This window comes from Arachis stenosperma, chromosome 1 (genome assembly GCF_014773155.1).
Source record: "Arachis stenosperma cultivar V10309 chromosome 1, arast.V10309.gnm1.PFL2, whole genome shotgun sequence".
Taxonomy (NCBI): domain Eukaryota; kingdom Viridiplantae; phylum Streptophyta; class Magnoliopsida; order Fabales; family Fabaceae; genus Arachis; species Arachis stenosperma.
The window spans coordinates 51,998,236-52,012,866 of NC_080377.1; the positions used below are offsets into that span (position 1 = coordinate 51,998,236).

At 40.5% G+C, this 14,631-nt stretch overlaps 1 protein-coding gene and 1 non-coding gene across 2 annotated transcripts; one reads left to right on the top strand and one right to left on the bottom strand.

Annotated features, from left to right (window-relative positions):
• Positions 1-905: 905 nt before the first annotated feature.
• Positions 906-1,676, bottom strand: LOC130979668 (uncharacterized). The gene has a single exon (XM_057903157.1). The coding sequence runs from the start codon at positions 1,674-1,676 to the stop codon at positions 906-908; it is 771 nt and encodes a 256-aa protein (XP_057759140.1).
• A 12,324-nt stretch (positions 1,677-14,000) lies between these two features.
• Positions 14,001-14,108, top strand: LOC130955383 (small nucleolar RNA R71). Its single transcript, XR_009076739.1, has one exon. It is a non-coding gene; the product is annotated as a small nucleolar RNA R71 (small nucleolar RNA).
• Positions 14,109-14,631: the final 523 nt, after the last annotated feature.

Genomic DNA, 14,631 nt, shown 5'->3' on the forward strand with positions numbered 1-14,631 from the left:
GGTGGAGGTAACTTTTCAAATCACCTCTACCTTTGCCCTGTCTACTTCTATGCCCTTATTTTAAATTTTATGACCAAGGACCATTCCTTCTGTAACCATGAAATTTCATTTTTCCCAGTTTAAAATAAGGTTAGTCTCTTGGCATCTCTTTAGCACCAGGGCTAAGTGATGCAAGCAATCAGAATATGTGTTACCAAATACAGAGAAGTCATCCATAAACACCTTGATAAACCTTTCAATCATATCCGAAAATATGGAGAGCATGCACCTTTGGAATGTTGCAGGTGCATTGCACAGTCCAAAGGGCATCCTCTTGTAAGCAAAAACACCATATGGACAAGTAAATGGGGGTTTTCTCTTGGTCTTTTGGGTCTATAACTATTTGGTTGTAACCCGAATAACCGTCAAGAAAGCAGTAGTATTCATGTCCAGCCAGCCTCTCGAGCATTTGGTCCTTGAATGGTAGGGGGAAGTGGTCCTTCCTAGTGGCTTCATTGAGCTTCCTGTAGTCGATGCACATGCGCCAACCGGTCACTGTTTTTGTTGGTATCAGCTCATTCTTCTCATTTGGTACAATAGTGATTCCTCCTTTCTCTGGAACTACTTCTACCGAGCTCACCCAAGGGCTGTCTGAGATGGGGTAGATCACCCCAGCTTGCCACAACTTCAACACTTCCTTCTGGACTACCTCATTCATGGTTGGATTCAACCTTCTTTGTTGTTGTCTTGAGGGCTTGGCACCTTCCTCAAGTAGGATCTTGTGCATACACATTGAAAGGCTGATCCCTTTTAGGTCTGTGAGTGTCCAGCCTATAGCATCCTTGTGTTGTTTCAACACTTGGATGAGCTCCTCTTCTTGTTCCTTGCTCAAGCTTGAGTTGATGATCACTGAGCATGTGTTGTTGTTACCTAGATAGGCATATTTCAAGCTTGGAGTAGGTTTTTAGCTCTAGTTTCGGTGCCTCTTCTTCATTGTTGTTTTTGTGGTTTGTTATAATTGAACTTTCCATGGTTCCTTGTGGTGGTTCCTCACGTGGTTCTTGTTGCTCCAATCCCATATTTCCTTCGTATTGCTCTTCTTCCAAAACTCCTTGGACTATTTGTTCTATGGTGTCCACCATCATGCATTCTCCTATTGCTTCCTTGGGATAACTCATTGCCTTGAAGACATTGAAGACCATCTTTTTCTCATGTAATCTCAAAACTAGTTCTCCTTTTTGCACATCAATGATGGCTCCAGCAGTAGCTAGGAATGGACTTCCTAGGATAATTGAAGTGTTTGCCTCTTCTTCCATATCCAGCATAACAAAGTCAGCTAGGAAGATGAATTCTCCCACCTTCACCAATAAATCTTCCACCACTCCATGTGGAAGCTTGAATGTTCTGTCAGCTAGTTGGAGTGCCATTCTTGTTGGTTTGGCTTCCTCAATTCTCATCCTTCTCATCATGTTCAAGGACATGATATTGATGCTAGCCCCCAAGTCACACAAGGCCTTTTCAATAGTGATATCCCCTATGATGCAGGAGATTTGGAAACTTCCTGGGTCTTTCATTTTCTGGGGGAGTTTCTTTTGTATGATGGCACTACATTCCTTAGTTAGGACTACAGCCTCCTTTTCACCCCAGTTTCTTTTTCTTGTCATGAGCTCCTTCAAGAACTTTGCATAGAGGGGCATTTACTCCAATGCTTCAGCAAATGGTATGTTGATTTGGAGCTTTTTGAAGATTTCCAAAAATCTGGAGAACTAGCTGTCCTTCCCATCCTTCCTTAACTTTTGTGGGTATGGTGCCTTTGGTACATAAGGCTTCAAGATTGGCTTTGGTGAAGACGAGCTAGGGGCCTCTTCTTTCTTCCTATTTTTAGGCTTTTCTGCAGCTTCTTCTTCGTAGTTTTCCTGGTTTTGGGTGGCTTCTTCTATCACTTTTCCACTTCTAAGTGTGATGGCCTTGCATTCCCCTCTTGGGTTGGCCATGGTGTCACTTGGAAATGTGCGTGTAGGCATTGGGATTTGCTTAGATAAGAACCCCACTTGTGCTTCCAGCTTTGAGATTGCTGCACCTTGGTTCTTCAAATTCGACCTATATTCTTCTTGGTTGGCATCTATCTTCTTTTCAGCTTGTGCTTGCCTTTCCAAGAGGGTGGAAATGGCTCCTGTAAGCTGTGATGATAGTTGTGCTATTGCGGCCTCTACTCTCTCAAAGTTACCCTTGATTTCACATGGTTGTGAGGTTGGGGTTATTGTGTCTTGATGGTGGTGTGTTTGCTGGTTGAAAGGATATGATGTGTGAGGTGGATTGTGGAAAGGTCTATTGTTATTTGACTAATGGTTGGAGTTATGATTCTGGTATTGATTGGCTTGGTATGGTTTGTTGTGCTCTTGGTTGTGATTTTGTTGGTTCCCCCACCCAAAATTTGGGTGGTTCTTCCATGCTGCGTTATATGTCTTAGAGTTAAGGTCATATGGTGGTCGAGAGAAGTTATGCACATAGTTTGCTTGCTCACATTCAATTTCTGGTTCATTTTCTTCTTGGGGTGGTGCTTGAGCTTGGACAACTGCAACTTGATTGTTTTCCATTTTTTTTCGTTAAGGCTGCCAATTGTGCTGCAATTGCCTTGTTTTGTACCAACAGGGCATTCATAGAATTGAGTTCCAGCACCCCCTTATTTTGGCCTCTTTCTGAAGCATAGAAGTAGTCATTCTCAGCTATAGTTTCAATGACATCTATGGCTTCCTCAATGGTCTTCTTCTTGTTGAGTGAACCCTCTGAAGAGTGGTCCACAGCCTTCTTCGATTCATAGGTCAATCCTTCATAGAAGATGTGGAGCTGCACCCACTCGTTAAACATATCTGGTGGGCATTTCCTTGTTAGATCTTTGATCCTCTCCCAGGCCTTATAGAGTGTTTCACCATCTAGCTGTCTGAAGGTTTGCAACTCAGCTCTTAGCCTATTGATCCTCTGTGGAGGGTAAAATCTCGCTAGAAACTTGTTCACAACATCCTTCCATGTGGTTAGGCTCTCCTTGGGAAATGATTCTAACCACTTTGTTGCCTTATCTCTGAGTGAGAAAGGAAACAGAAGTAGTTTGTAGGTGTCAGGGTGTACACCATTGGACTTTACAGTATCGCATATCCTCAAGAATGTGTTGAGATGTTGATTTGGATCTTCTTGAGCACCTCCTCCATATGAGCAGTTATTCTGGACTAGTGTGATGAGGGGAGGTTTCAACTCAAAGTTGTTGACATGGATTGTTGGCTTGAGGATTGATGAGCGGATAATTTATACGCTTTTTGGCATTGTTTTTAGGTAGTTTCTAGTAGGATCTAGGTACTTTTAGGGATGTTTTCATTAGTTTTTATGCAAAATTCACATTTTTGGACTTTACTATGAGTTTGTATGTTTTTATATAATTTCAGATATTTTCTGGCTGAAATTGAGGGACCTGAGCAAAAATCTGATTCAGGCTGAAAATTGGACTACTGATGTTATTAGATTCTGACCTCCTTGAACTCGAAATGGATTTTCATATGCTAAAAAACTCTAAATGACACGCTCTTAATGGCGTTGGAAAGTAGATATCTAGAGCTTTCCAGCAATATATAATGGTCCATATTTTGTTCGAGCTTAGACGACGCAAACTGGCGTTCAACGCCAGTTCCATGCTGCATTCTAGAGTCAAATGCCAGAAACACGTCACAAACCAGAGTTAAACGCAAAAACACGTTACAACTTGACGTTTAACTCCAAGAAAAGCCTCTGCACATGTAAAGCTCAAGCTCAGCCCAAGCACACACCAAAGTGGGCCCCGGAAGTAGATTTCTGCACTTAGACTTATTTCTGTAAACCCTGTAGCTAGTTTAGTATAAATGGAACTTTTTACTGATGTACTAGGTGTCTTTGGACCACATTTTTTGTCTCAGTTTTAATCTGTTGTTCATCTTAGGAGACTATTGATCACGTTTTGGAGGCTGGCTTCTCGGCCATGCCTGAACCATCACTTATGTATTTTCAACGGTGGAGTTTCTACACACCATAGATTAAGGGTGTGGAGCTTTGCTGTACCTCGAGTTTTAATGCAATTACTACTATTTTCTATTCAATTCAGCTTATTCTTGTTCTAAGATATTTGTTGCACTTCAACCTGATGGATGTGATGATCCGTGACACTCATCATCATCCATCCTTATGAACGCGTGACTGACAACCACTTCCGTTCTACCTTAGACCGAGCGCATATCTCTTGGGTTCCTTAATCAGAATCTTTGTGGTATAAGCTAGAACCCTTTGGCGGCCATTCTTGAGAATCTGGAAAGTCTAAACCTTGTCTGTGGTATTCCGAGTAGGATTCAGGGATTGAATGACTGTGACAAGCTTCAAACTCGCGATTGTTGGGCATAGTGACAGACGCAAAAGAATCAATGGATGTGAAGTAGCCACTGACAACGGTGATGCCCTACAAACATCTTGCCATGGAAAGGAGTATGAAGAATTGGATGAAAGCAGTAGGAAAGCAGAGATTCAACAGGAACAAGCATCTCTATGCACTTATCTGAAATTCCCACCATTGAATTAGCATAAGTATCTCTATTTTATTTTATGTTTTATTTATTATTATTTTCGAAAACTTTATAACCATTTATAATCTGCCTAACTGAGATTTACAAGATGACCATAGCTTGCTTCATTCCAACAATCTCCGTGGGATTGACCCTTACTCACGGAAGGTATTACTTGGACGACCCAGTGCACTTGCTGGTTAGTTGTGCAGAGTTGTGACAAAGTGTGATTCACGTTTGAGAGCGCTACCAAGTTTTTGGTGCCATTGTTGATGATCACAATTTCGTGCACCAAGTTTTTGGCGCCGTTGCCGGAGATTGTTCGAGTTTGGACAACTGACGGTTCATCTTGTTGCTCAGATTAGGTAATTTTCTTTTCAAAAAAAGTTTTCAAAAATCTTTCAAAAAAATTTTTCTCTTTTTTGTTTTCCTAAAGATTATTTTCGAAAAATACAAAAAAATAAATAAAATCATAAAAACCAAAAATATTTTGTGTTTCTTGTTTGAGTCTAGAGTCAATTTTTAAGTTTGATGTCAATTGCGTGTTTTAAAAACTTTTGCATTTTTCAAAAATTCATGCATGTGTTCTTCATGATCTTCAAGTTGTTCTTGATAAGTCTTCTTGTTTGATCTTTCAATTTTCTTGATTTGTGTTTTTTGTTGTTTTTCATATGCATTTTTTCATTCATAGTGTCTAAGCAATAAAAATTTCTAAATTTGGTGTCTTGCATGTTTTTCTTTTCTTGAAAATTTTCAAAAATAAGTCTTGATGTTCATCTTGATCTTCAAAATGTTCTTGGTGTTCATCTTGACATTCATAGTGTTCTTGCATACATCATGTGTTTTGATTCATAATTTTCATGTTGTGAGTCATTTTTATGTTTTTCTCTCTCATCATTAAAAAAATTCAAAAATAAAAAAAATATATATCTTTTTCTTATTTTGCTCATAATTTTCGAAAATTTCAGTTGACTTAATAAAAAATTTTTAAAACTTAGCTATTTCTTATAAGTCAAGTCAAATTTTCAATTTTAAAAATCTTATCTTTTCAAAATCTTTTTCAAAAATCATATCTTTTTTGAATTTTTTATTATTTTCGAAAATTTTTAAAATTTTTTTTCAAAATATTTTTCTTATCTTTATTTCAAAATTTTGAAAACTTTACTAACAATTAATGTGATTGATTCAAAAATTTGAAGTTTGTTACTTTCTTGTTAAGAAAGGTTCAATCTTTAAATTCTAGAGTCATATCTTTTAGTTTCTTGTTAGTCAAGTAATCAATTTTAATTTTAAAAATCAAATCTTTTTCAAAATATCTTTTCAATCATATCTTTTTAATCATATCTTTTTCAAATCATATCTTTTTCAAAATTGATTTCTAATGAGCGGATAATTTATACGCTTTTTGGCATTGTTTTTAGTATGTTTTAGTTAGTTTTTATTATATTTTTATTAGTTTTTAGTTAAAATTCACTTTTCTGGACTTTACTATGAGTTTGTGTGTTTTTCTGTGATTTCAGGTATTTTCTGGCTGAAATTGAGGGACCTGAGCAAAAATCTGATTCAGAGACTGAAAAGGACTGCAGATGCTGTTGGATTCTGACCTCCCTGCACTCGAAGTGGATTTTCTGGAGCTACAGAAGTCCAATTGGCGCGCTCTCAACGGCGTTGGAAAGTAGACATCCTGGGCTTTCCAGAAATATATGATAGTCCATACTTTGCCCAAGATTTGATGGCCCAAACCGGCGTTCAAAGTCACCTTCAGAATTCCCAGCGTTAAACGCCGGAGCTGGCACCAAAGTGGGAGTTAAACGCCCAAACTGGCACAAAAGCTGGCGTTTAACTCCAAGAAGAGTCTCTACACGAAAATGCTTCAATGCTCAGCCCAAGCACACACCAAGCGGGCCCGGAAGTAGATTTTTATGTCATTTACTCACCTTTGTAATTCTTAAGCTACTAGTTCCCTATAAATAGGACCTTTTGCTATTGTATTTAGATATCTTGGTAGCTATCTTTAGTCTTATGCTATCTTAGATCATTGGGAGGCTGGCCATTCGGCCATGCCTAGACCTTGTTCTTATGTATTTTCAACGGTGGAGTTTCTACACACCATAGATTAAGGTGTGGAGCTCTGCTGTACCTCGAGTACTAATGCAATTACTATTGTTCTTCTATTCAATTCGGCTTGTTCTTATTCCAAGATATCACTTGTTCTTCAACTTGATGAATGTGATGATCCGTGACACTCATCATCATTCTTACCTATGAACGTATGACCGTCAATCACCTCCGTTCTACCTTAGATTGGGTAGATATCTCTTGGATTGCCTTAACCGGAATCTTCGTGGTATAAGCTAGAATTGATGACTGCATTCAAGAGAATCCGGAAGGTCTAAACCTTGTCTGTGGTATTCTGAGTAGGATTCAATGATTGAATGACTGTGACGAGCTTCAAACTCGCGATTATGGGGCGTTAGTGACAGACGCAAAAGAATCACTGGATTCTATTCCGACATGATCGAGAACCGACAGCTGGATAGCCGTGCCGTGACAGGGTACGTTGAACATTTCCACTGAAAGGACGGGACTGTAGCCATTGACAATGGTGATGCCCAACATACAGCTTGCCATGGAAAGGAGTAAGAAGGATTGGATGAAGACAGTAGGACAGCAGAAAGACGGAAGGGACAAAGCATCTCCATTCGCTTATCTGAAGTTCTCACCAATGAATTACATAAGTATTGATGCCAAGGCATCTTAGGCTAGTTTCACTAGCATTTTTCTGTTAGTTTTAGTTGTTTTATGCATTTTCTTGAGCTTAAAGTAACCAAGAATGGTTAAATGAACAACAAAGCAATGAACCATCCAAAACATTATGATTTTGATGCAAATTCCATGAGTTTTTAGTGATATTACTTGAATGCTATGAATGGATGAATTCTCATGAAATTTTGCAAGACTTTGATGCAATTGTTTGGATGATTTCAGGGAAGAGAGGCTAGGCAAGGAAGCAACAAAATCAATAAAGGAAGCTTGAAATTCAAATGGGACGTTTAAGCTCCAGTTTAAGCCTAAACTGGAGCTTAAACGCCAAAATCATGAGAAGAAGAGGAAATGCTGTAACTGGCGTTCAACCTCCAGTTTGACCTTGGTCGGCGAAATTGTGAACTATACTTTTTCACAACTCTCATAATCCCTGGTAATGGCTCCAAAAACTTGGTGCGCTCAATACCATGGCATTACACAACTTCGCACAACTAACCAGCAAGTGCACTGGGTCGTCCAAGTAATAAACCTTACGTGAGTAAGGGTCGATCCCACGGAGATTGTTAGTAATGAAGCAAGCTATGGTCATCTTGTAAATCTTAGTCAGGCAAACTCAAATGTATATGATGATGATGAACGAAAATAACATAAAAGATAAAGATAGTGATACTTATGTATATCATTGGTGTAAGAGCTTCAGACAAGTGTATGAAGATGCCTTCCCTTCCGTCTCTCTGCTTTCCTACAGCCTTCATCCAATCCTTTCTTACTCCTTTCCATGGCAAGCTCGTATAGGGTCTCACTGTTGTCAGCAGCTACCTCCCATCCTCTCAGTGAAAGCGATTGCATATGCCCCTGTCACGGTCATAGCGGAATTCATCTGTCGGTTCTCAATCAGGCCGGAATAGAATCCAGTGATTCTTTTGCGTCTGTCACTAACGCCCCGCCCTCAGGGTTTGAAGCACGTCACAGTCATTCAATCATTGAATCCTACTCAGAATACCACAGACAAGGTTTAGACCTTCCGGATTCTCTTGAATGCCGCCATCAGGTCCTGCCTATACCACGAAGATTCTGATCTCACGGAATGGCTGGCTCGTTTGTCAGGCGAGCACTCGGTTGTCAGGCGATCAACCATGCATCGTGCAATCAGGAATCCAAGAGATATTCACTAAAGCCTCGAATGCTTGTAGAACAAGAATGGTTGTCAGTCACCTTGTGCATAGGTTGAAGAACGAGTGATATCTTAGATAAAGAACAAGCGGAGTTGAATAGAAGAACAATAGTAATTGCATTAATACTCGAGGTACAGCAGAGCTTCACACCCTTAATCTATGGTGTGTAGAAACTCCACCGTTGAGAATACATAAGCATAAGGTCCAGGCATGGCCGAATGGCCAGCCTCCCAAAGATCTAAGATAGCATAAAAGTGAAGATAGCTACCAAAGTCTACTAATACAATAGTAAAAGGTCCTATTAATAGTAAACTAGTAACCTAAGGTGTACAGGAATGAGTAAATGACATAAAAATCCACTTCCGGGCCCACTTGGTGTGTGCTTGGGCTGAGCAATCAAGGAAATTCGTGTAGAGACCTTTTCTGGAGTTAAACGCCAGCTCCCATGCCAGTTTGGGCGTTTAACTCCAACTTTTATTCCTGTTCGGCGTTTAACGCTGGAATTCCTGAGGCCGGATTGCTTCGCGGGTTTGGGCCATCAAATCTTGGACAAAGTATGGACTATTATATATTGCTGGAAAGCCCTGGATGTCTACTTTCCAACGCCGTTGAGAGCGCGCCAATTGGGCTTCTGTAGCTCCAGAAAATCCACTTCGAGTGCAGGGAGGTCAGAATCCAACAGCATCTGCAGTCCTTTTTGGTCTCTGAATCAGATTTTTGCTCAGGTCCCTCAATTTCAGCCAGAAAATACCTGAAATCACAGAAAAACACACAAACTCATAGTAAAGTCCAGAAAAGTGAATTTTAAATAAAAACTAATAAAAATGTACTAAAATCTAACTAAAAGATATCAAAAACATACTAAAAACAATGCCAAAAAGTATACAAATTATCCGCTCATCACAACACCAAACTTAAATTGTTGCTTGTCCTCAAGCAACTGAAAATCAAATAAGATCAAAAGAAGAGAATATGCAATGAATTCCAAAAACATCTGTGAAGATCAGTATTAATTAGATGAGCGGGGCTTTTAACCTTCGTCTCTGAACAGTTTTGGCATCTCAATCTATCCCTTGAAATTCAGAATGGTTGGCTTCTTTAGGAACTCAGAGTCCAGATAGTGTTAATGATTCTCCTAGTAAAGTATGATGATTCTTGAACATAGCTATTTATTGAGTCTTGGCTGTGGCCCAAAGCACTCTGTCTTCCAGTATTACCACCGGATACATACATGCCACAGACACATAATTGGGTGAACCTTTTCAGATTGTGACTCAGCTTTGCTAAAGTCCCCAATTAGAGGTGTCCAGGGTTCTTAAGCACACTCTTATTTGCCTTGGATCACAACTTTATTTCTTTTCTTTTTCTTTCTTTTCTTTCTTTTTTTTTCGATTTTTTTTTTTCGGTTTTTTTTTCTCTTTTTTTTTTTTTTTTTTTTTTTTTGAATAGCTTTTTCTTGCTTCAAGAATCATTTTATTGATTTTTCAGATCCTCAGTAACATGTCTCCTTTTCATCATTCTTTCAAGAGCCAACATTCATGAACCACAAATTCAAGATACATATGCACTGTTTACACATACATTCAGAGAACAAAAATATTGCCACCACATCAAAATAATTAAACTATTATAAAATTCAAAATTCATGCAATTCTTCCTTTTTCAATTAAGCACATTTTTATTCAAGAAAGGTGATGGATTCATAGGACATTCATAACTTTAAGGCATAGACACTAAGACACTAATGATCATAAGACACAAACATGGATAACATAAAGCATAAAATTCGAAAAACAAAGGAATAAAGAACAAGGAAATCAAGGAATGGGTCCACCTTAGTGATGGCGGCTCTTCCTTGCTTTTGAAGGTCCTATGGAGTGCTTGAGCTCCTCAATGTCTCTTCCTTGTCTTTGTTGCTCCTCCCTCATGATTCTTTGATCTTCTCTAATTTCATGGAGGAGAATGGAGTGTTCTTGATGCTCCACCCTTAGTTGTCCCATGTTGGAACTTAATTCTCCTAGGGAGGTGTTTAGTTGCTCCCAATAGTTTTGTGGAGGAAAGTTCATCCCTTGAGGAATCTCAGGGATTTCTTGATGAGAGGGGTCTCTTGTGTATTCCATCCTTTTCTTGGTGATGGGCTTGTCCTCATCAATGGGGATATCTCCTTCTATGTCAACTCCAACTGAATAACAGAGGTGACAAATGAGGTGAGGAAAGGCTAATCTTGCCACAGTGGAGGTCTTGTCTGCCACTTTATAGAGTTCTTGAGCTATAACCTCATGAACCTCTATTTCCTCTCCAATCATGATACTATGGATCATGATGGCCCGGTCTATGGTAACTTCGGACCGGTTGCTAGTGGGAATGATTGAGCGTTGTATGAACTCTAACCATCCTCTAGCCACGGGCTTGAGGTCATGCCTTCTCAATTGGACCGGCTTTCCTCTTGAATCTTGCTTCCATTGTGCGCCCTCTTCACATATGACTGTGAGGACTTGGTCCAACCTTTGATCAAAGTTGACCCTTCTAGTGAAAGGATGCTCATCTCCTTGCATCATAGGCAAGTTGAACGCCACCCTCACACTCTCCGGACTAAAATCCAAGTATTTCCCCGAACCATAGTAAGATAATTCTTTGGATTCGGGTTCACACTTTGGTCATGGTTCTTTGTGATCCATGCATTGGCATAGAACTCTTGAACCATCAAGATTCCAACTTGTTGAATGGGGTTGGTGAGAACTTCCCAACCTCTTCTTTGGATCTCATGGCGGATCTCCGGATATTCACCCTTTTTGAGTAAAAAGGGGACTTCGGGGATCACCTTCTTCAAGGCCACAACTTCATAGAAGTGGTCTTGATGCACCTTGAGAGGAATCTATCCATCTCCCATGACTCGGAGGTGGAAGCTTTTGCTTTCCCTTTCCTCTTTTAGAGGTTTCTCCGGCCTTTGGTGCCATAATGGTTATGGAAAAACGAAAAAGCAACGCTTTTACCACACCAAACTTAAAATGTTTGCTCGTCCTCGAGCAAAAGAAGAAAGAAAGGAGTAGAAGAAGAAGAAATGCGGAAGAGGGGGAGGGTAGTGTGTTCGGCCAAAGGGGGAAGAAGTGGTCTTTAGGTCGTGTGAAAATGAAGGGTTGAAGAAGGGTATTTATAGGAGAGAGGGGGTAAAGGTTCGGCCATTTGAGGGTGGGTTTGGGAGGGAAAGTGGTTTGAATTTGAAGGGTGAGGTTGGTGGGGTTTTATGAAGGATGGATGTGAGTGGTGAAGAGAAAGATGGGATTTGATAGGTGAGGGTTTTTGGGGAAGAGGTGTTGAGGTGATTGGTGAATGGGGGAAGAAGAGAGAGAGTGATGGTAGGGTCCTGTGGGGTCCACAGATCCTGTAGTGTCAAGGAAAAGTCATCCTTGCACCAAATGGCATCAAAATCCACGTTTGACCCATTTCTGGCGTTAAACGCCGGGCTGGTGCCCATCCTGGCGTTTAACGCCAGGTTGTTGCCCTTTACTGGCGTTTAACGCCAGTCTGGTGCCCTTTTCTGGCGTTAAACGCCCAGAAAGGTGCCAGACTGGGCGTTAAACGCCCAACTGCTAGGCTGACTGGCGTTTGAACGCCAGCAGCATCTTCCTCCAGGGTGTGCTGTTTTTCTTCCTGTTTTTCATTTTGTTTTTGCTTTTTCATTGTTTTTGTGACTTTTTATGATCATCAACCTACAAAAAAGATAAAATAACAAAAGAAAATAATTAATTATAAAACATTGGGTTGCCTCCCAACAAGCGCTTCTTTAGTGTCATTAGCTTGACAGAGGACTCCCATGGAGCCTCAGAAACACTCAGAACCTTGTTGAAACCTCCCAACACCAAACTTAGAGTTTGAATTTGGGGTTTCAACACCAAACTTAGATTTTGGTTGTGGCCTCCCAACACCAAACTTAGAGTTTGACTGTGGGGGCTCTGCTTGGCTCTGTTTTGAGAGAAGCTCTTCATGCTTCTTCTCCATGATGACAGAGGGATATCCTTGGGCCTTAAACACCATGGATTCTTCATTCACTTGAATGATCAACTCTCTCTATCAACATCAATCACAGCCTTTGCTGTGGCTAGGAAGGGTCTGCCAAGGATGATGGATTCATCCATGCACTTCCCAGTCTCTAGGACTATGAAATCAGTAGGAATGTAATGGCCTTCAATCTTCACCAAAACATTCTCTACAAGTCCATGGGCTTGTTTCTTGAGTTGTCTGCCATTTCTAGTGAGATTTTTGCAGCTTACACCTCAAAGATCCCTAATTTCTCCATTACAGAGAGGGGCATGAGGTTTACACTTGACCTAAGTCACACAAGGCCTTCTTGAAGGTCATGGTGCCTATGGTACAAGGTATAGAAAACTTCCCAGGATCCTGCCTCTTTCGAGGCAGTTTCTGCCTAGACAGGTCATCCAGTTCTTTGGTGAGCAAGGGAGGTTCATCTTCCCAAGTCTCATTTCCAATAACTTGTCATTTAGCTTCATGATTGCTCCAAGGTATTTAGCAACTTGCTCTTCAGTGACATACTCATCCTCTTCAGAGGAAGAATACTCATCAGAGCTCATGAAAGGCAGTAGCAAGTCCAAGGGAATCTCTATGGTCTCAGTCTGAGCTCAGATTCCCAAGGTTCCTCATTGGGGAACTCATTAGAGGCCAGTGGACGTCCAGTGAGGCCTTCCTCAGTGGCGTTCACTGCCTCTTCTTCCTCCCAGAATTCGGCCATGTTTATGGCTTTGCACTCTCCCTTTGGATTTTCTTCAGTGTTACTTGGGAGAGTGCTTGGAGGAAGTTCAGTAATTTTCTTGCTCAGCTGACCCACTTGTCCTTCCAAATTCCTAATGGAAGATCTAGTTTCAGTCATGAAACTTTGAGTGGTTTTGATCAGATCAGAGACCATGGTTGCTAAGTCAGAATTATTCTGCTTAGAGCTCTCTGTCTGTTGCTGAGAAGATGATGGAAAAGGCTTGCCATTGTTAAACCTGTTTCTTCCACCATTGTTATTGAAACCTTGTTGAGGTCTCTCGTGATTCTTCCATGAAAGATTTGGGTGATTTCTCCATGAAGAATTATAGGTGTTACCATAGGGTTCTCCTAGGTAATTTACCTCTTCCATGGAAGGGTTCTCAGGATCATAAGCTTCTTCCTCAGATGAAGCTTCCTTAGTACTGTTTGGTGCATCTTGCATTCCAGACAGACTTTGAGAAATCAAATTGACTTGTTGAGTCAATATTTTATTCTGGGCCAAAATGGCATTCAGAGTGTCAATATCAAGAACTCCTTTCTTCTGACTAGTCCTATTGTTCACAGGATTTCTTTCAGAAGTGTACATGAATTGGTTATTTGCAACCATTTCAATCAGTTCTTGAGCTTCAGTAGGCGTCTTCTTCAGATGAAGAGATCCTCCTGCAGAGCTATCCAAGGACATCTTAGATAGTTCAGAGAGACCATCATAGAAAATACCTATGATGCTCCATTCAGAAAGCATGTCAGAAGGACATTTTCTGATTAATTGTTTGTATCTTTCCCAAGCTTCATAGAGGGATTCTCCATCCTTTTGTCTAAAGGTTTGGACTTCCACTCTAAGCTTACTCCATCTTGTGGTGGAAAGAATTTTGCCAAGAAGGCATTGACTAGCTTTTCCCATGAGTCCAGGCTTTCTTTAGGTTGAGAGTCCAACCATATTCTAGCTCTGTCTCTTACAGCAAAAGGGAATAGCATCAGTCTATAGACTTCAGGGTCAACCCCATTAGTCTTGACTGTGTCACAGATTTGCAAGAATTCAGCTAAAAACTGATGAGGATCTTCCATTGGAAGTCCATGGAACTTGCAATTCTGTTGCATTAGAGAAACTAATTGAGGCTTAAGCTCAAAGTTGTTTGCTCCAATGGCAGGGATAGAGATGCTTCTCCCATAAAAATCAGGAGTAGGTGCAGTAAAGTCACCCAGCACCTTCCTTGCATTGTTTGCATTGTTGTTGTTTCTGCTGCCATGTTTTCTTCCTTGAAGAATTCGGTCAGGTCCTCTAAAGAGAGTTGTGCTTTGGCTTCTCTTAGCTTTCTCTTCAAAGTCCTTTCAGGTTCAGGATCAGCTTCAACAAGAATGCCTTTGTC